Below are 23,268 nucleotides of genomic sequence, written 5' to 3' on the forward strand. Positions count from 1 at the left end.
AGGGTCCCAGTAATAAAATACGGAATCCTCCTGAGTTTGACTTTGCAGAAGTGAAAATTTTTTATTAAGTATACAAATATAGATGTGTCGTTTCGGTCAATAACTGGCCTTCATCAGTTTGCTGTACACTGAATTATGTGGTTGCTTCTATGCAGACAACAAGCGCTGGGAGGAAATTGGCAGGAAACCAATTGGCGCTAGATTGGATTCTGTATTTCACCACATTTATTAAGGACGTACGCCACAATTCTGCAACATTAACTAAGTGCACCAAAAAAGATGGTGCACACCCCCAGAGCAGTGCAGGGGACACCAGATTCATGAAGAGTGCATAGTGCAGTGTGCTAGAATTTTAATTAATGTGGGTCACTGTGCACAGATAGGAGTTGTAGATGATTTATAACACCATCTATTATCAGTAGTGGATACAATGAAGGTGTTTTCCATTGAAGTGTTATCTTGTATTGGATTGCTATCTGCCTTGTTTGTAATGTAAGTAAGCTGACTGCTGTGTAGAAATCGTCCACAGAATTATCAAGTGCCAGTTTATTATTCACCCTAGTGGCCAAAGTTAGACTTTAAAGAGAACCCGTCATGCCAAATAACCCCCCTAAACTAAATATATTTTCATAAACTGCCATTAGAGAGCATTGCCTCTATCCCTTCATTGTCCCTCTACATGCCTGTAAACCTAAGCAATGAGGTCCTAAAGCTGTATGCAAATGACCTGTGAAATGTCCAATGAAGCATTAGCATATTCAAGCTGTCCACTCTATTCATGAGTGGGAGGCACAGCCACACCCCCAGTGCATGACTGACAGCCTGTATAATGATGTGAGGCTGTATAATGATGTGCTTCCTTTTGCTGGTGGCCACGCCCCCTGCAGCCTGTGTGTGTGTATATAGGAGAGATACAGCAGCTCCAGGCTGCAGCCATGTTACAGCAGAACATGTCAGATTCATGTGTAGCTGATGTCTGTGTCTCTCACCTGTATATTAGGAGGATGCAGCATGTCAGCAGATGCAGGACACACACTAGCCATGCTTTACTATACATTACACACAGACATGAGCAGGGAGGAGGAGAAGGGAGGGGTAACAGGGGTGACATCACTGCCTCTGACCATGTGACCAGCCTCATTTACATGATAAAAAATAGATGATTTTACAATGATTAATGTATGAAATAACTAGATAAAGGCTGGGATGGGATCCTTGTGATCTGCTCCAACAGGTAGAGGTGACAGGACAAGTGACACAGACCTGATGACAGGTGTCCTTTAAAGATATAGTATAACATCAAGAGGCTCTATGGCGCTCCTACCTGGCATAGAAGTATTTGCAGAATGCAAATTTTCAATAATGAAAGTTCTCAAACTGCAGTGAGTGCGCAGACGCAGGAATGCACTGTGCGCCCTTTCACGCCCCTCCACGATTGCTTTGGCAAGGATATGGCGTGAAGGAGAAATAATCACAATTTCTAGCCGTTCGCTATCAATTGCGATTATTTCAGGGCTTATAAGGCAGTTTAATGGAATAAAAGTCCTGATAAATGTCCCCCAATGTTCTTATTTCTAATGCATAAAAATCTATAAAAATCTGCTGCAAGCTATAAATCATCTCCCAGTCTATGTTAAAAGGTTTTCTGGGCTAAAGGTGGTACAGATGGTTGATCAGATTTTCACAGCAGCTACTTTTATTAGTGTAAACCCCTTAATGACCTTTTTTTGTTTTTGTCTTTCCATTTTTCACTCCCCACTTTTCAAATTCCATAACTTGAACAGAGCTGTATGAGAAAGTTGTGCATATATTTTCTATATTCTTTTTATTGTCTTTTGTGGCTTCAGACCAGTATTTTTTATACATATGTGCATACTTTTTTATATTTATGATTGAGTATGTAGTGAAATAGACATAGCCATATATGTTACACCTGCTTTTTCCACAATCACTTCCCCTACATTGCATACAAAATACATTAACCTCATACTTCACATATACAGCCCACGCAAATGCATTGACTCCAGCTCCCACAGAGCACATCCTGCCCCTCAGAATATAATTTTCACATGAATTTCAGTGCTTTCAGAAAATGTTTATTTATTTATTTTTTTTATCGAATGCAGGCGGAAAAAGCTCTGGATGTTACACATGGTTTTACGAAACTTTGTCATGCTGTTCGACGGAACTGGCACCTTCCTCTTTCCTCTGCTCAAAATAGCCTCAATGTTTGCTTTCATATGCCATGCCACAGTTCATTTCTACAACTTTACAAAGTAGAAATATATTCACACACTTGACAAGTTTCCATGCCTGGGACAATATTGGTCGAACCGCAATACCATAATCATTAACTCTGTATCAAACTGAAACTTAAAGGGATATTCTCATCTGGGCATTTACATTTAAATTATTCATTTGCCATGTAAACATTTCTTCAATTGGATGTTATTGATTAATGAATCTGAATATGAAGGACCAGATAAGAATACCCCTTTAAGTCTGCATACTTATGCATGTCAGTAGGAACATGAAGAAGTCCAAGAAGTGTACCTTTCTTTTCAATTGAGTTTTTAGCAATCAGTTGTTTAGAGTAAAACTGTTCTTCTCGTTATGACTAATATTCATTTTCTAGAAATTCTCTGCTGTCTATCTGTCGATCTCTATTCTGTTGAGAGGAGACTTAGTGGTTGTGACTCACTGCTCTCACACACTGTTCACTGTTCTCCCTCCCTCTACACAGAGATTTCGCTTGACCGTACACTTTAGAGAGCTCTTGCCCATCTTGATAGCAAGATAAAATGCAGCAGAGATTTCAGAGTAAAAAGCAGATAATTATATCAGGAGGGAAGATGATAACACCTAAAGGAAGTGGAGAAATAAGCACTTTTATCTTGGAAGTTTGTTGTAATGACACAGGGGCATTACAACAGCCATAGCAGCCATAGTGCTTGCTACGGGGCCCGCTTTTTAAAGGGGCCTGGCATGGGTGGTGTAAGCAAAATATATCAATGCCAATCTGCCGTGCCTGTGTCTCCCCGCTAACAAGGGTGCTAAGGCATAACAGCAGCACAGCAGTAACAGGGGCCCGCTACCCGAAATGTAATGGTGCCCCACTTGCTGTGTTTACCAGCAAGTGGAGGAGACCTGTTTGGACTGAACTTTGGTGTCACTGTCTTGAACTGCATCACTAATCTCTGCTACCAAAAGAATCTCTACCAGGCCAAATCCTCCACAGCATGTTATTACCATCTTTTTCCAATATCCAAATAGTTGGTTGGGGCTTAATAAATACATTTTTAAAACCTTAAAAGACTTCCTGACCTGTGCAGTTCAAATAGATCACGTTTCTGGTAACGAATCCCAAGCGGAAGCAGCAAGTGTCAGATGTATGCATATGTATATATGTTTGTATATTGCTGCTAATACACGCTCCTAACATCCACAATTGGAGATTCCTCAGATTGCGAGTGTTAATCCCTTACACACATGTTGGAACAAGGCGTGTAACACTCGGTAACCTAATTGTCAGCATGATCAGTGAGCCACATAATGCACTATGCATTTGTAAAAAAAATGGGGGTATTAGGGTACATATAGGGCAGTGATGGCTAACCTATGGCACTGGTGCCAGAGGTGGCACTCAGAGCCCTTTCTGTGGGCACCCAGGCCATAACCAGAGATGACTCCAGGTATCTTCCTGCAGTCCCAAACAGCCCAGGACTTGCTGTGCACAGAGGTATGTTAAAGTGACAGCTGGACCTGGGACTATTTTCTGCTTTATTGGTGTCCTCAGGTGCTGGTATTGATGAAAACTGTGACAGAGAAGGGAGTATAAATCACAAATTACATTTCTGTGTTGGCACTTTGCGATAAATAAGCGGGTCTTTGTTGTAGTTTGGGCACTCGGCCTCTAAAAGGTTTGCCATCACTGATATAGGGTATTGGCACACTCAAGAGAAATTGGGTATCAAACTTTGTGGAGCGTTAATTAACATTAATAATCATTAATTTCAAAGATTAAACATTTAAAATACAACTGTAAAGTATAAAAACATTTGCCTAACTCTGCACTATGCAAAAATAAGCAATTCTCTAATTTACTGTAACTATCTGCAGGTATGTTGCTGCTAGCAGAGGTTTTTTCTTTCTCCCCAGGCTAATCTCCATTTGCCAAGCTTTATGGTAGCCATGGAAAACCATATAGAACAGCTAGAGACAAGAGGAGGGTTATTGTTGAGAGGCAAACATTCAGTAAATGTTAATTATCAAATTATTATGGTGTATCTGTCTGAAAAGTAGAAAATTTTAGAATTTTGAAAATAGAGACTTTTTCTGAATTTACTACAAATATTTGTATTTTCATAAATAAATGCAAACCATGTCAACCAAAATTTTCAACTAACATGAAGTGCAATGTGTCACGAGGAAACTCTCTCAAAATCACCTGGATGTGTTAAAGCGTTCCAGAGTGATTCCACATGTCATATGGACCGAGTCAGGAAGGTGCAAAATGATTATGTCAGTAAGGGGTTAATGAAAAGTATGCTCATTAACACCATGACAGATTAAATAAAATGTTGTATTGCACAAGCGGCAGCCCATATTTCCCTACTAATCATGAAATGGAAATATAACTAGGGCGTGCAAAGAAAGCAAAGGTCTTAATGCAAACTTTATAGCATCTTCAAGTTTGAAGAAAACTTAGCCATATGTTAAGCAAACTATTATTAATATCAGATGGAATTCCCTCTGTTGCACATGTAAGGGAAAACCTTCCTACAGTTATCTGTAGTCACAGTAATACTAAGCTTGTCATTAGAAGTCTCCAAAACTTATTATATGTAACTGCAATAACTGTATGCTTTACCTATATGGAAATTGATTTTTAAGTTCCTTCCTATACACTGTGGATAAAACTACTCTGTCCCCACTGATGACAAGAAAGTTCTTGAATTCGGGAAAGGTGGCCACCTGTTTTACATCTACATGAATAGGTGTGTGGCAGGCTTCTGAATATCTGTAGAGAGTGAATGGAGCATCAGATGGCATGTTCCACATGCATCATTTAGGCAGCAATACAGCAAACCTCAATCCTCATAATTATCGGGACTAAATGGGTGGAGTCCCACATATCATATTGTTCTCATCTAACTAAAGAATAACTTCAGAACCTCATCTTTACCTAAATACCCATTTAAGTATGAATTATAGTCATTACAGTTAATTAAGGGATATGTTTTTTAATGGAGAGATAAATTAAAAGAAATTCACTTTTCACAAGTTATCAGATATGAATACAGAAAATAATACATTAACATAATAGTAACAAACTTTGCAGGGTTACAAATAAGTGTAGAGAGGAATATTCATAGCATTGCAAGAGAAATCAAAGATTACAATGAAAATCACATGGAGACAATTATTATGCACACGTAAAAAACATTTCCAGGATTAGAGGTACAGGTTTCTCTAATTTGCCCAAGTGGTAAATACAATACATAGAACAGACATTCAATTCAAAAATTATTAAGACATAGAGGTTATGAAGAGTCAACAAGGAATTGAGGGCTCACCCCTCAGGTATTGAGAGAGCAAAAGCAAAAGAACTCCGAATTGCAGTCCTAGAATACAAAGTAAGAGGGCTTTGACACCAGAAGTCCGATGAGGTACTATCTTTAGCAGACAAAGTTCCTTTCCCGAGGTCCAACCCATCTCCCCAAATGGCTTGAGGGCCAGCTTGTGCCAGTTAATCAGTAAGCCAGAGAACCACCCAAAGTTGTTCACCAGACAGATCACCACCAATAAATCGCCATGTGGGTTGGACAAGAAGAGTATTAGTATTGGCATACAGGTCCACACCGTCGATCCAATTGTGATGCCCTGATAGGTGGGATGTTGCCCATACGGAATCAAATCTATTGACACCAATGGCCAGTCCCATACGCCCTCCAACATATCTGAGACACTACTTGGACTCTCCGTATGTTGTCAGTTGTAGATTTACCTGGTAAGAAGGCAGACTGATCCTGGTGAACAATATCATGGAGGACAGTGTTCAACCGTTTGGCCAAGATTTTAGGGATAATTTTACATTTAAGTGTAAACCAATGCAATACATATATATATATATATATATATATATATATATATATATATATACATATACAGGTAGTCCCCGTGTTACGTACAAGAGGTTTAACAGTAAATCCTAGTTGCAGACACCTTTGATAACTGTTACAGCTGATCATTGTAGCTTTGGACTTAAGTACAGTAAATTACCAACATCCAGAGAGCCATTTGTAACTAGGGGTCGTCTGTCAGGTGTTCTTAAGTCCTGACCACCTGTATATATTATTAATTTAAGCATTTATTGTTATTTTTCCAAATATCCTTGTTTTGTTTTGTTTTTTGTAAAAGAATCCAAACGTGGCAAAAAGTTACAATTTTGGAAATGTTAACTGACCTTTTTATCACCTTCTTGGTAAACTGTATGAAATTGACATAGATTATTTTTGTGTCTTTACCGAACTAGTTTCAAGAAATGAGCTGATTATTTGTTCTAAAGAGGAAGTAACATTCACACCACTTGTGTTCCTTGAAGCATTGGAAGATGTTACACATTTCTTACAGCTCTATTATTTTAAATCTTGTTGTCTGCAATAAACCATATCTTATGAAAGCCTAACCTCCAATGTCCATTCATAAAAGAAATTGAGGGATTGATGAGTTTTCCTATCTACCTGTTTTTCCATGAGTGCGTCTCTCTTTAGCATCTTGGCTCAGTTTTTTTGGGTATGCCTTGGTTATTGCATTGACGTTATATTGCCAACGGCGTAATTACATGCCGAGAATACTGGTGGACAGCTTTGCACATTCCTGATGCTACTATGCTACTGCTACAAAGAGGTTACCATTCATAACAGCACTGCAAAAAAAAACACTTTTGTGTCACAAGACGTAGGCAGTGTACTGATAAGTGCCTCACCATACGAAATGGCTGCAGGCTTATGCAGCTACCTTGGAGCCACTGATCGCAACTTATTATTTTGAAAGTGGAGGTTGGACGGGTAAACAAGAATACACTGGTGTATAGACTTCTTGCTCTTATTCCACTTCCTTCATTGCAGAGGGTTTGGACACCCCTTTCACAGCTGTGGCTGTCAAGCATCTTTTGTCTTTGCATTTCCATTTTTTGCAGCATGTGGTGGCATTTTCAATTCTTACATTTGTTGGGCTCTACACTGATCACTGATGCAATGTGCAAAATGGCGAAAAGGGGTGATTCGGACATTTAGGCATTGTTTTCCATTACAGGGTTCTCAGACGGGAATAATCATTTTAATATTCAGATAGATCAGGATTTTTGGGACGTGGTGATACCTAACACGTTTACATATTTTTTTGTTTTGTTTTCAGTTCTAGGGGTGATGTAAAAATTATTCTAAATGGCAGTTATACTTTAAAAGGAACCTGTTACCAGCAGACCCATTTTTAGCACCCCTCTCAGTCCCCATAGAGCATACTACATATACTGCCAAAGAGGTTTTGTATTAAAAAATAGGTTTTTCCGGAAAAAAAGATATGTTATATTGTACCTTTCAATGCCATGTGCTCTGTGACTAGGCAATTGTACAAAAACTCTTTGGCAGTGTATGTACTAGGCTTTGTGGGGACCAGGGGGTGCTAAAAATGGGTCTCCTGGTGACAGGTTCCCTTTAAGAATATCTGTTAAATGAAAAGGTCACCCTGATCAAAGGTGAACCATTAGATAGTAATACACATTTAACTAAATACAGTAATATGTCTCCAAAATACTACTCTTTAAAAAGGCAACCCCCAACCTAAAACTGATTTTTCTGTCTTACATTTGAACTTCCTCTCTCTTTTGTGAACACACTTTTTCACAGAATAATGGGTGTTCGTTGTGAAGAAATGTGTATCCCAAGAGATCACCTATGACGCCACGCTCTCCTTGCTAAGCCGCACCCAGTTGAGAATTCCATTAAGTGATGTTTACTGAATAATTGATTTTTTTTGTAAAAAAAATTGTCAAAATTAATTAAATGTGTTATCATTTCCTTGAAGCAAGGTGTCCTGTTTGTGCAGACTGCTATGTCTGCCCTTTTAGGAAGTCCAGTTTTGCTGCTATTTTCCCTGTTTCTGTTTCCAAATGAAGAACAGAGAAAATTCCCTCCTCCAATCTGGATTTGACATCACAGGCCACATGACTACAAGGGGATGGCAGTTGCAATGTAACCATTCTCTTGCAGTGATGTGATTATCTGACACTGGGAGGAGTGAACCGTTCCTTCCTTGTCTAGTGGTCATATAATGTGAGGTCATGATATCCTAAGTGATTTTCTTTCATTAAATAACCATGGACTATGTTGAAGAAAACTGCAGGCAGGGAAACATATTTAAGTAAGTTGCTATCAGGAGCAAACTGTCTATAGGGTTTATCATGAGTAAACATGGTGGGCCACAGCTCTCTTCCTTTCCTCACTACTAGGTGTCCTATGCTGTGCCTGGCCGGCAGTTCAGGTAGAGCAGAAGACTCCCCGCTGAGTCCCTGATTTCTCTTCACAGGATCCCTACACTGCCATCCCACAATTATGCATCTATATGATAAACTAAGCTTATTATCTAAGCTTAATGTCTTGACAGTGAGGGAGGGGTTAAAATGCTATGTCCATACATGAACAATGATATGCATTGTGATACTCCACTTTTTTTTGCAGGTTTGGCCATGTGTATGGAGCTTAAAGGGGTATTCCCATCTGGGCATTTAAATTGAATTTAATTCATTTGCCAGATTTAAACATTTCTTCAGTTGGATATTATTAAATAAAATGTTCCTGTATGAATATAATTTCTCATAAATTTAGTCATGTTGTCCCTTAGAAACGAGATAGCTTCCTCGGATATGACCACCTGGCTTTAGCGATCATTACCACAGGACGGCTGTAGGATATGCAGTAACTCCCGGACATTTCATATACAAAAACGTTTTGTTTCTTTGAGTAATCCCTCCAGCAAAGGTGGCCGTATCCAAGGACACAGTCTTGTTTCTAGGGGACCATGTGACTACATTTTATGAGAAATTATCTTCACACGGGTAATTTTTTTTAAATTTCTAATTGAAGAAATGTTTATAAATGGCAGATTAATGAATATGGATGTGGATGCCCAGACGAGAATACCCCTTTAGGGCCATTTTCACACACAGCCTTTGGATTGCATTGTTGCTGCAGAATGTCATAAGACATACCTGAACTGCTTTAGACACATTGGCACTATTTCAGAAACCTCAAGACACACCAGTGCTATGGAAGAACCACATTATATGCATCTGAACCGCTGCAGGACATCACAATACAAACTTCAGCTCCTAAAGTACCCGATCAGTACACACCACATCAACAAATGTAATCCCTTGCTTATCTGCACTATCCCCATTCTACCATTTACTATGGCTTATTTATTGTTAATGTGCCTATGGTTGGTTGACTCTGCCTGACTACTTTATGTGGCCACTTTTGGATGATTTTTTCCAGGGCCACCTTATATTCCCAGTCCTCCCCAGGTTGCTTTTGATTGGAAGTTAATTTTAATAGTGTGACTTACTGTTTCACTAACTGGATAATGATATAAACTGTGTTGTTTAACACTTTGTTTATGCCTAAAATATACATGGCTTATTTAAATACTTACAAACTGTTTGTATCTGCAGGGATGTATTAATATGTTCTTGCAAACGCTGCAGCTACTAAACCAGTTGTAATAGTGGGAAGACAGTTGTAAGTGACTCCCCAAAAAGAAAGTAGGGATGGTTGTCTTTGCTTTTGTTGTGGGTGCAAATATAGAAGCTACTTTACTTAGCTTTCTGCTTGTTTAGGAGTTGATTACACCATACCCTTATCCTCCTATAGTCTGCAGGTTAACTGTGGGGACTGTCAGAGCTCTGCCCCAATCAGTCTGGAGCAGGGGGTCTGGTTTCCCATAAGTGTTCTGCTCACAATGGGGGACATTTACTATGGTGTTTTGTGGCGCTCTCACTGCATGACGTAGAAAAGCGGTGTGTCAGAAAAAGTACCCTTAAAGTACCCTATACGTCGATCATTAAGGGGTAACCTTGACTTGCTTCCTATGTAGTCAGTGTGCCGCAATACATAAGACGCTTATCTATCCGCATTGGACTGACATTCTTTACTCCGTCGCTACCAACCAGCAATCCGGTCTCTGAAGAAGGTCTAACATAGACTGAAACCTTAAAAAATAGATGTGGATTGACATTAAGGATTGGTATCCTACTCGTGCACCTACTTTTTTTTTCTGCATGGTGGAGTGACTTGTATTAATATTCTAATATATAATTAATATTCAGTATATATCCAGCTAGTCCATGCCCCCAGTACATAGCCAGCCCCTGCATTGAGTATATAGCCAGACAGCCCCCTGCATCCAGTATATTGCTAACTGCTGCCCCTAGTATGTAGCCAGCCAGCCATCCCCCAGTATACAGCTAGCCCCTGACCCAGTATGCCCAGCACATGAAAACCTAAACTTAATACTCACCCTTCCAATGCTTCCTGCAGGTCATCTTCTTGCTTCTGACAGTGTCAGGTATCATGTGAGTGGAGGCTAGTGTCATACTGTGTATGCAGCCAGTGCACAAGGACCTACTGCTGCCAGAAGCAAAAATAGAGGACCTGCAGGGGGCGTCAGAACAGTGAGTATTGACTTTATTTTTCTTATAGAATATAAATAAGAATATAAGCCAAGTTTGGGTTTTTCAGCACATTTTTTGTGCTGAAAAACTCAGCTTATACTGGGGTATATACTGTAAATTAATTGAGAAACCTAATGCTTTCAAACCACATGTATCAATAACACTAAGAAAAAAAACATGAACTGGTTAATAGCAATCATTTTGGAAATGCCTGTACAGACGGTCCCCTACTTAAGGACACACAACTTACAGATGACCCCTAGTTAAAGACTGACCCCTCTGCCCACTGTGACCTCTGGTGAAGCTCTCTGGATGCTTTAGTATAGTCCCAGACTGCAATGATCAGCTGTAAAGTGTCTGTAATGAAGCTTTATTGATAATCCTTAGTCCCATTACAGCAAGAAAAAGTTTGAAACTCCAATTGTCACTGGGACAAAAAATTTTTTTGTCTGGCACTACAATTATAAAATATACAGTTTCGACTTACATACAAATTCAGCTTAAGAACAAACCTATGGAACCTATCTTGTACGTAACCGGGGGGCGACTTGTATATGTTTATAACCAGTCAAATAAACCTTTGCATAAGATTAAAATATATGGCCTGTTTCTTTTTGAAAACAATGGCCCAAATTTAGTAAAGCCCCTGTGCCAGTTTTCTGTCGGATATGCTCGATCTTGCATTTGCAAACTGCTTGTAGAGGTATTTAAGAAATGCCCGAGACACATTTGTGGCGCACGCTACACTTTACTTGACGCAACACAAAATTATGCACTGAAGGGGGCGTTATGGGCTCAGTCGGACCGTACGCCACATTTATCATGCTAACAGTCTAATAGAATTTTTTCGCACGCTCCATGTTAAAGGTGCAGAGAAGGTCTGTCACAGCAGTGCAGAGGGCGCAAGTTTCACAAAGAAAGGGAGCCAGAAATCAGGAATTTGGCATCTTCTGCACCCTACACAGGCAAACTGCACTTAGTGCAATTTGCACTGTTTTTAGTAAATGTGGGCTTATATTTCATAAATATGGTATAAAATTAAAATTTGGTTATAAATTTTCTATCTTCTTCAAACTTTGAGGATATAGTGTCACTTCAAGAATGCAATAAGAATGCTTAGGCACATTTTTTATAAATGCCAAATGCCATTCATGGCTATACAGTATTTCTTATCAATCTGACACTATCAGATCTGATTGAAGAAGGTTAGTGTCAAATATACTTATACGTTATATGGAGGCATAAAAAAGGAACAAAGCAACACAAAGTTTTGTGGAGCAAATTTGGTTATAATGAATGGCTTTTGGCATTTATTAAAAATGTGCCTAAGCATTCTTATTGTATTCTTGAGGTGACACTATATCCTCAAAGTTTGAAGAAGATAGAAAATTTATAACCAAATTAAATAACAAAAGTATGAATTTATGAAAAAATTTACACCAAAAAACAGGTAAACATGTCTGTCATTATTTCTACTACTTAGACATTTTTTGCCAGATCCAACAAGAAGAAATGGATTCATTTAGAGGGAAATGAGTTTATGAAAGGGACAAAGTTTAAGACACATCATGGAAAACAGGGATGAATGCAAGAATGTCCTTTGTACCACAGATGAAGAGAGCAGCCAGTCACACTGCTCTGTTCATCTCTATGGCACTGAGGACTATAGGCGAGTACAGCGCCCGCCTGTGGATAGGGTCTAACTTTAATAGCTTGTTGTTCTGTGATAATGCAGTGCAACATGAAAAATATCAGCAAGCAAGATATGGCCAAAAAACAATGCAAAAGCTTTGCATTTCAAATATTGAATTCTGCAATTAGTAACTGACAATTTTTACAATGTATTATTGCTGTTTTGTCAGTTTTCTATCTTCAAAATGTAAGAAAATTTGTGGATTTGCACCTTTTTCCCAACCCACTACCCTTCTAATTTCTTACTCCAGATTTATCATGTGAATCCAGATGTGGAAGACACCTGCATGAAGAACGATGTTTCAAAAAGTTGCAAATTTAGACGACAATCTATTCCAGTCCTCTTAGAAGCTAGTTGAGACTTTCTCAAGAGTTCTCAAATCCAGTCTAGAAATGAACATCTCAGGTATTAATATGCCGAAACAGCCGCAAAGGCCTAAGTAATAAAAAAGATTTTAAAGTAAAGATAAAAAAGTTTAAAAAAATTATCTACTTAATTATGTGATGCACTATCCCATTCTGAGTCACCAAAATAATAAGCAGATGATGGTAGACTGTACTTTTACTCATTTCACAAACAGTTTTTCCTGAAAGATAGTTTGTTATGTTCACACACTAACTATTACCGTATATACTCGGGTATAAGCTGACCCGAGTATAAGCCGAGACCCCCAATTTTACCACCAAAAACTGGGAAAACATATTGACTCGAGTATAAGCCGAGGGTGGGAAATGCATTGGTCACAGACCCCCCCCCCCCAGTATATAACCAACCAGCCCCCTATGGTATACAGCCAGTCCAGCTTGCCCCCAGTAGTATACAGCCAGTCCAGCCTGCTCCCAGTAGTATACAGCCAGCCCAGCCTGCCCCCAGTAGTATACAGCACTGCCCCCAGTAGTATACCGCACATTTTTTGTGCTGAAAAACTCGGCTTATACACAAGTATATACGGGTATATAATATACATCAAAAGTTCTGATGTAAATGCTGTTTGTAAAAATTGTTACTGTAGTAGGAAAATTGTCACAGCATAGTGAATGGAACTTAGACTAAACCCATCCACAAAAGTAGCACTCATTATTGTTGCAACCTTTGGCCTTTGAACTCTGCTTCTGCCTGCAGATTTTTAATTTATTTTTTTGCTTTGGAATGTCCATGGTGGATACTCCACAGCAAGTATGTTCCTTGTGTTTCTTGAATAACACATGACAAATTATTATAGGGTTGTCACTGTGTCTATTATGTTTTCTGGTCATTTACACAGTTGACATAATATTGAATAGAAAAATAGTAAAGCAATTACAAAATACATACCCAAAATTGGTTTGAGATTTAGCAAGTTATAATAAGCTCTCTATTTGTTGGTTTTGCCTCTAAAAAGTACAATAACTATTTCTCTATAATGCTTTCTTCATGCTTGGGTTTGTGCCCTGAGTAATGTCATCTGACATGTGAGGATGGGAGGGAATATCTGTACACAATTTTATATTGATGTCATGGGAAAAATGAACTCCCAACTTAACCTCTTAAATACTGCAGTAAGTTGCCTAAAGAGGATGCTTGAAACTTTTCTCAACCACAACTCAGTTGGATATATGTGTATATTCATAGTATTCTATAATTGTTCTGCTTAAACCTACAATGTCACATCACGTCATGGAACCACTAACAGCAGCACTCGTACCTTATATCAGTCTTAGGTTTTGTGCTAAGAAATTAAATTATGAGAATTCCCCTGTATATGGTAAAATCTGACTATACAAACTACGGCAACTCCAGTAACCGGCAGAAAGGCTTTGTGCAAAATAAATGCACCAGGTTTATCAAAATATAGGAAATTCTCAGTGACTTTTTAAAAAATGTCATTAATAAAATCTGCAGTTCAACAATTTACCTGGTAAACAACTCACATTTCCGCAGGCACTACTTAAAAGTTGAGGGAGTGGAAGTCTTTTATCTTACAAAAGTTTGTTCAGCCTAATTTCCAGCACAGTTGATTGAGAAACACAAACTACCGGTAATCCTAAATTATCAGGGATCAACGGCCCATTTTTATCAATCAATCTGCGCCAGTATTTTGGCATACACATGTATTAATGAAGTGTTTGCACCATTATTGTGTTGCGGCTGCACTATGTGTGCAATACTGTGCACATTTACGCCGGAAGTCCGACACAACTGTGGTGCACGCCTGTAAAAATTAGTGCACCAGAGAAAATCTGCTGCCCTCAGCTCATGCATAAATCGGGCGCACTCTGCAAAAGACAGGAGCTAAAATCCAATGGAATTTTAATATTGACTGATGGAATTACAAGTCATAACTTAATATTAAATAATGAAACACATATATATAATCTATCAGTAGAATACAGTTCTTGCTTACCCATTGAAGTTAATAAAGGCAGCATTTCCCCGTGTATTATACTCTTAGTAAATGTCACTAAATATAGCAGTATTTGACATTTAGATAATCCACGTGTAAAGGGGGTATGCATAAAGTATCTGTAAAAGAAACGAACTAAACAACACAACTACAAACTGACTACAGGTTATCTTACCATAAAATCATTGGCAAACTCTTCTGATTTAGTTTTTTTCCTCTCAAAACCATCAATATAGCGCTGAATAATCTCCCTCTGCTCCATGTTGTGAGGCCGGCAGTTGAATATAGTCACATCAAGTGTATATTTCTTGAGACCACCAGGCAGAGGCGAAGAGTGTGGTTAGCAAACATCACGACGGCACAAAACAAGTATAAAGTCTTAAGCGGAAGTTATTACTGACAGCTACTTGTGGTCAAGATAAAACCAGAAATGAACTGGGTCCTACTGCCTTCCGGTTGTTACATTTTAGTGAACAGTTTTGTTCTTATTTAAGGCCCAAGTTTCAGCTTTGTGTCAGAAAATGTTCAGTTTGATGTAGCAGTAGATGTTTCACACAGCAGCTGTAGGAACATGTATCCCTCTGAGAGCTGTGCATCTACTATATACGCTTGTGCTGTGACAATATCTAGTTACCTCTTCCTCTGTCTCATAAACAATGTGTTCTTTGTTGATAAAAATCACCAGCAAGTTACTCTTTTGGATATACAGTTGTGCTATTTTAAGGGCGCAGTACAGTAAAATATGATGTAATTGAGCATATTTCTTACATCGATATGTGTTTTATTTATACTATACGTTTGTGATTAAAAAGGGTACATTACTGTTTATTACTTATCAGTATTTTGTAGTTGTCCGACATTTATTGCAAATTTTAGCTTTAAGGGAGAATACTTTAACCTCATAGTGCAATATGACGTACATATACGCCGGGAAATGCAGTCAGTTGAAGCATCCCGGCATAAATGCGAAGCATTTGCGATTGCTGCGGGAGCTCGGCTCCTGCCGGGCTCCTGCAGTAACAGATGGGATCGCGGTCCCGGCTGTTTAACCCCATAGACGCTGCGGTCAGAGTGACCAGATTGAGCAGAGTCTGGTACTCACCCGATGGGTCGGCATCCTCCGTGCAAGGCACAGAGGTGCTGACTGCTTCCATGGCAGCCCTGAGGCCCTTTCAACATGATCTAACAGAGTGCCTGACAGCCTACACACGATGCATAGGCTGACTATGCGATATGCTGCAATACATTAGTATTGCAGTATATTACATTGAACAAGTGATTAAATGATCACTTGCTCATGTCCCACCCTGGGACAAAATAAAACAGTAAATAGTAAATAAAAAAGTGGAAATAAAAAGAATTAATAAAATAAATGAAATGAACGTCTGTAACAAAATTAACATTAACAAAAGTAATATTTACCCCTGTCAAGCTATCAATAGAAAGTACAGCTTGTCTCGCAAAAAACAAGCCCTAAAACAGCTTTGTGTAGAAAAAAATTAAAATGTTATGCCTTTTAGAACATGGCAATGCAAAAACAAGAACATTTCTCTACAAATGTATTTTGTAGAGTCATAAGGAAGCTATATAAATGGGGAATCACTGTAATCATGGTGACCTATAGAATAAAGATACCATATTATTTTTATGGTACAATGAACGGCCTACTACGAAAAAACTAAAAACCTCCAGCCAGACTTAATGATTTTCATTAACTATTGGACCCCCCTAAATGATTCAACTGAAAAGTGGATCTCATCTTGGAAATAATAAGTCGGCATATGTCCACATTACAAAAAATAAACATTTATAGCCTGTAAAATATGACGATGCAGCTCTGCTCTGAATGGCGCCTCCTTCCCTTCTATGCCCAGCCATTTGCCCATACAGCAGTTTACCAACACATATTGGGTATCGGCATACTCAGGAGAAATTATTTATCAAACTTTATGGCGCTTTTTGTCATTTAATCTGTTGTGATGTATTGTCCAAAAAAATTACAAATTGTAAGTTTCAAGGTTTAATAGAGTTCAAGACACATTGAACAATGTCAGTAAATGATTGTGTTTGAGGAGAATCAGGTGCTACATGTCGGGACGCTGCGGTCAGAGTGACCAGATTGAGCAGAGTCTGGTAATCACCCGATGGGTCGGCATCCTCCGTGCAAGGCACAGAGGTACTGACTGCTTCCATGGCAGCCCTGAGGCCCTTTCAACATGATCTAACAGAGTGCCTGACAGCCTACACACGATGCATAGGCTGACTATGCGATATGCTGCAATACATTAGTATTGCAGTATATTACATTGAACAAGTGATTAAATGATCACTTGCTCATGTCCCACCCTGGGACAAAATAAAACAGTAAATAGTAAATAAAAAAGTGGAAATAAAAAGAATTAATAAAATAAATGAAATGAACGTCTGTAACAAAATTAACATTAACAAAAGTAATATTTACCCCTGTCAAGCTATCAATAGAAAGTACAGCTTGTCTCGCAAAAAACAAGCCCTAAAACAGCTTTGTGTAGAAAAAAATTAAAATGTTATGCCTTTTAGAACATGGCAATGCAAAAACAAGAACATTTCTCTACAAATGAATTTTGTAGAGTCATAAGGAAGCTATATAAATGGGGAATCACTGTAATCATGGTGACCTATAGAATAAAGATACCATATTATTTTTATGGTACAATGAACGGCCTACTACGAAAAAACTAAAAACCTCCAGCCAGACTTAATGATTTTCATTAACTATTGGACCCCCCTAAATGATTCAACTGAAAAGTGGATCTCATCTTGGAAATAATAAGTCGGCATATGTCCACATTACAAAAAATAAACATTTATAGCCTGTAAAATATGACGATGCAGCTCTGCTCTGAATGGCGCCTCCTTCCCTTCTATGCCCAGCCATTTGCCCATACAGCAGTTTACCAACACATATTGGGTATCGGCATACTCAGGAGAAATTATTTATCAAACTTTATGGCGCTTTTTGTCATTTAATCTGTTGTGATGTATTGTCCAAAAAAATTACAAATTGTAAGTTTCAAGGTTTAATAGAGTTCAAGACACATTGAACAATGTCAGTAAATGATTGTGTTTGAGGAGAATCAGGTGCTACATGTCGGGAGATGAAGGAAATATACACCCAAGCAAAGGGCTTAGACTTCTTGTCTTATTACAGATTAAAAAAGGGAGAGGAGGGCAGAGGGAAAAGAGAAGGGTCAGGGAAAATTGCAGAAACACTCGCAACTCTAAGATGTCAAATCAATTTTCCTTGCTCAGGGAGTCATCCAATCCACCTACATGAGGAACATAAGTTTACCCAGGAACAACCTAAACAGGTTGCAATGGGACTAAGTCAGGACAAGTCGAATCAACGTACCTGAAAATATTCCAGTGAAGGTCGTAATTTTGTCCCAGAAAGCCTGCAAGGCATTTGTAGGGATTTTTAACTGCTCAACATTGTTATGAGTTGGGAACACTTTCGGCTTTAAAGGTGCCCACCAATTCAGTCGATTGACAGAGCTGCATTAAATTAAAAAAGAAGTCCAGGTTTCCAGAAATGGGGTCATAGATGTCTGTTGGCATTATTGAAAGAGATTGCCAGCAGTTTTGACCTAGCACACTTACTGACACACCTTGATAGGTGAGGGGAAACATTTGTGTATCTTAGCCAAGCTGCTTCTAGCAACCACAAAGATGGGAGTTGTGGAAGCAGCATAGTAAGGATGCTGTAATCTGTTTCTGTAACTTTCATAGAGGTAAAAGAAGTTACAGAAACAGTGTAGGAGAACTTCTCCAGTAAGGAAAACCATTTATTACTGTGCTGCACTGTTTCTTTAATTCTTATTTACCTTTGTTGGAGTTATGGACACATAGGGGCATATTTATCAGGACCTCTGCGCACCGCCAATCATGCAGAGGCCCTGAAATAATCACAAATGCTAGCTTATTGCTAGCTTTTGCGATTATTTTCCCCAATCCGCCACCTTCATGCCAGTGGGGCGTGAAGGGGGGCGCGGCCGGACAGGAGTGGGCCGGCGCCTGGCGTAGGTTAAACGCCGCGCTGCTGGCAGCCCGATACATCAAGAGGCAGAAGCCTCTTGATGTATCGGGTTGCGAATTTGCAGCGGCGGGGCGATCATCATCATCATATCCCCCAAAATGTGGAATGCATGTATTCACCTGTCTCCATAACTCTCAACCATCTGATGAAAGGCTATTATTGATATAACCCTTCAGGAGACTACCATGTAACTAAAATTGTTTTCTGGTGTCATGTATGGCAAAATCAGTAGTCTTGTGTCCTTACTGGATCGCTTTAATAGTTTAATATTTTTTTTTTTTTTACAAAAGTCTAAACATTTATTTCTGAGAAGTATTTCCAACTGATATCCAAGAAAGGGTTTCCCTTGTTTCTCTATAAAACTAAAGAAAATAGAGAAGGTATGGAAATAGAAAAGATGACCATACCAATAATTCCCTTCCTAATTTACAGAAAAAATAAGTCACTGGTATTCCCCTAGAGTCAGAAATACAAATAATTGCATTCATATATTGTTCTCTTTTTAAAATGTATAATGTATGATAGAATATTACAAAGGATTTGACTTATCAAACTACAAATCTGACAACTGCATGGTGGCACCTGTCACGCACAGGGGTGCGGGGAGAGTCTCTGAGGGAAGAGTCTGTGGACCCTCTGGACCACCGCGGGGGTTGGTATGAGACCCGTGGTGGCAGCCAAGGCAACAGATGCAGGAAACAGTCACAACTTGAGATGACAGCAGGAACGCAGAGGAGCACTGGAAATGTTGGTACGGAGTGAAGACACCACTGGTCTGGAACCCTAGATGGATACGGATGACAGGACACGGACCACCGGACACGGACCACCGGACTCGGACCACAGGATTCGGACCACAGGATACGGACCACCGGACACGGACTACAGGGTATGGACCACCGGACACGGAACACAGGATATGGACCAGAGGACACGGGATGCATCCGGAAACGCACAGGAACACGGAGACACGGAGGCGTCTGGAAACGCACAGGAAACAGGACCTCGGTAAACACACAGGAACGGGACCTCGGGATACACACAAGAGGCTTTCACTTCAGTGGGAAGACTTGAAGATCCAGCCAGGAGTGAAGGAAGCCGTCGGGTTATATACGAAACCCGGAAGTGTCCAGCGCCAAAGGGAAGGACGCTGGCCCTTTAAGTTCAGGGAAGTGAGCACGCGCCCCCTTGCAGTGGGAGCCCGCGCCCTGGAGGCAAGAGGCGTGCGGCCTGCACGCGGGGACCCGGAGCAAAAACAGGAGCCAGGAGAGGTAAATGAGGGCAGGTGAACGGAGACCGGCAGGCAGCACGGGTGTACCCGCGATCTGTGACATGGATCGCGGGAGCACCCGTGACTGCACCTATATGGTCCTTATCACAGGCCTCTTATTATGTTCTCACAGATGGCCTGGGAGTAGCAATTATGTCCATCAATCACTGCTAACAGCATTTGATATAAGGTGGGTACAGAATGTATTCAGTCCCATTTACATGTTTTACTCTTTGTTTGCATACAATTGGTAAGATCCAAAAAGTTTTTTGCTTTGCTCATTAATGTACACTCTGCACCCCATCTTGACAGAAAAAACTCAAATGTAGATCTTTTTGCTAATTTATTAACCCCTAGACGCACCAGGACGTTATAGTACGTCCCGGTGGCTAGATACTTAGCACACCAGGACGCACTATAACGTCCTGCTTCTGGCACCGGCTCACGAACGGAGCCGGTACCAGAAGACGCGGCTGTCAGCTGTCTAGTACAGCTGACACCGCGCTGTAACACCCGCGATCGGAGCCGACTCCGATCGCGGGTGTTAACCCCTTACACGCCGTGGTCAAGCATGAGGGTCAAGCGTGTAAGGGTCTTCCCCCTATGGATCGGTTCCCCGTTTTTTTTACAAAAAAAGGGAAAAATGATACCTAAATTCTGAGCCTCATAATATTCTAGTAAAATATATGGAATCTTAAAAGACCATGCCAAAATAAAGCATGGGAAATGTAAGTTATGAATTTATTTGGGCGCTATCTGCATCAAAAGTAGAGAATTTAGAACGTTGAAAATAAAGAATTTTTCAAATTTTTTTTCAAAATTAAACACAAAAGATTTCATCCAAATTTTTAAACTAATTTGAAGTACAATGTGCCACGAGAAAACAATCTCAAAATCCCCTGGATATCTCATAGCGTTCCAAAGCTATAACCACTTATAGTGACACAGGCCAGATTTGAAAAATGGGGCCGCGTCCTTTAGGCCAAAAGAGGCTGAGTCCCGTAGGGGTTAAACGATAAAAACTGAAATATCACATGGTCATAAGTATTCAGACCCTTTGCTCAGTACTGAGTAGAAGCACTTTTTGAGCTAGTACAGCCATGAGTCTTCTTGGGAATTATGCAATAAGTGTTTCACACCTGGATTTGGAGATCTTCTGGCATTCTTCCTTGCAGATCCTATCCACTTCCTACAGGTTGGATGGTGAACATTGCTGGACAGACATTTCAAGTCTCTCCAGAGATGCTTAATTGAGTTTAGATCACAGCTCTGGCTGAGCCAGTTAAGAAAGGTCATAGAGTTGTTGTTAAGCAATTGCTTTGTTATTTTAGCAGTGTACTTAGGATCATTGACTTTTTGGAAGGTGAACCTTTGGCTCATCCTCGACGAAAACCTCTTCCAGAGTGCTCTGGACTTAAAATATCTCTGTACTTGGCTGCATTCATCTTAACTTCAATTGCAAACAGTTGTCCTGTCCCTGCAGCTAGAAAACACCACCATGTGTCACTGTTGGGATTGTATTTGGCAGGTGATGAGCAGTGGTTTTCTCCACTTATAATGCTGAATTAACCAAATAGCTGAATATTCATCTCATTAGACTATTGACTCTTATTTCTCATAGCCTGGGAGTCCTTCATGTAATTTTTTTGCAAACTGTATGTGGGCTTTCATATGCATTGCACTGAGGAGAGGCTTCTGTCAGCACACACTGCCATAAAGCCTTGATTGATGAAGGGCTGCAGTGATAGTTGACTTTGTGGAACTTTCTCCCATCTCCTTACTGAATCTCTGAAGCTCAGCCACAATGATCTTGGAGTTCTTCTTTACCTCTCTCACCAAGGCTCTTCACTCACGATTTACTTAGTTTTGCTGGACAGCCAGGTTGAGGAAGAATTATGGTCATTCCAAACTTCTTCCATTTAAGGATAATGTGCTCTTAGGAACCTTGAGTGCTGCAGAAATTCTTTTGTAACCTTGGCCAGATCGGTGCCTTGCCACAATTCTGCCTCTGAGCTCCTTGGGCAGTTCCTTAGACTTCATGGTTCTCTTGTGCTCTGACACACACCTGTGAGGTTTTCTATGGGCAGGTGTGTGCTTTTCCTTGTAAAGTTCAATTAGTTTACCTAAACACAGCTGGACTTCAATGAAGGAGTAGAACCATCTGAAGGAGGATCAGAAGTAAATTGACAGCATACGAGGTAAATATTGGTCTCATGGTAAAAGGTTGGAATACTTATTACCATGTGATATTTCAGTTTTTCTATTTTAATAAATTATCAAAAATCTACATTTATGTTTGTGTCAAAATGGGGTGCAGAAAGCACATTAATGAGTAAAAAATGATTTTTTTTTTTATCTTGCCAATTGGCTGCAATGAAATATGGGTCTAAATAGTTTCCGTGCCCACTGTAACTGATTTATATGTGCTACTAATTCTACCAAAGATAAGAGTTATTTCCTCTAAATGTCCCTTTGCTTTTATATGCATTCTTTTGTTCCCTTGATTTCTTCATAACTGGTGAGCATCTACCTGAATCCAGAGCACTCAGCTTTCCCAGATTTGTATTATTGTAACTGCATTTAACGGCTAAATAAATGTGAGATTATTTGTAAAAATCATCTAATAAACATGTAACCATGGGAGGGAGAGAAGAGGCCACTCACTGAGCCTGTGTATAAAACCAGCCATACTCAGCTTATATAGTACATATAGTACAATGCAGACTATGTATGGACTTTTCATGGATAAGCAAAGTAAACAAAGTTCCTTAATAAAATCTATAAGTTAGAAAATGTACTTTCTTTCTCCAACTACTTGTATCTCCACGTCCCTTTCTTTCTGTCTCATGTATCCATCCTTCTCAAAGAAAGCTGCACCCACAGTTCCTTTTTATTTTATCACATAACCAGCACCCTCACATATACTGTTTTCTAACACGGCTTGATTCCTCCTCCTTAAATAGCCTTTACAGCCCCCAGGTCCCCTTCCTCTTCACAAAGCCTACACCTTCATTTATACTTCTCCTTCATACAATTAAATGCCCCAGGCACCCTCCTTCTCACACTGAGTGCAACTCTATACACCGCTGCTTGCATTCAAAATTCTATCATCTTC

The 23,268-nt window shown here is 39.6% G+C and overlaps 1 protein-coding gene across 2 annotated transcripts in view; it reads right to left on the minus strand.

The window, feature by feature from the left end:
- The window catches only part of PTPN22 (protein tyrosine phosphatase non-receptor type 22), a 62,231-nt gene extending 46,899 nt beyond the window's left edge, over positions 1–15,332 (minus strand). Inside the window, exon 1 of one of the 2 annotated variants that reach the window (XM_072137637.1) lies at positions 14,984–15,332. In XM_072137637.1, the coding sequence (XP_071993738.1) occupies positions 14,984–15,070 (87 nt within the window). In that variant the 5' untranslated portion in view covers positions 15,071–15,332. The remainder of the gene's footprint in view (positions 1–14,983) is intronic. The other variant, XM_072137636.1, reaches the window with a different exon arrangement.
- Positions 15,333–23,268: the final 7,936 nt, after the last annotated feature.

The sequence above is a fragment of the Engystomops pustulosus genome, chromosome 2 (genome assembly GCF_040894005.1).
Source record: "Engystomops pustulosus chromosome 2, aEngPut4.maternal, whole genome shotgun sequence".
Taxonomy (NCBI): domain Eukaryota; kingdom Metazoa; phylum Chordata; class Amphibia; order Anura; family Leptodactylidae; genus Engystomops; species Engystomops pustulosus.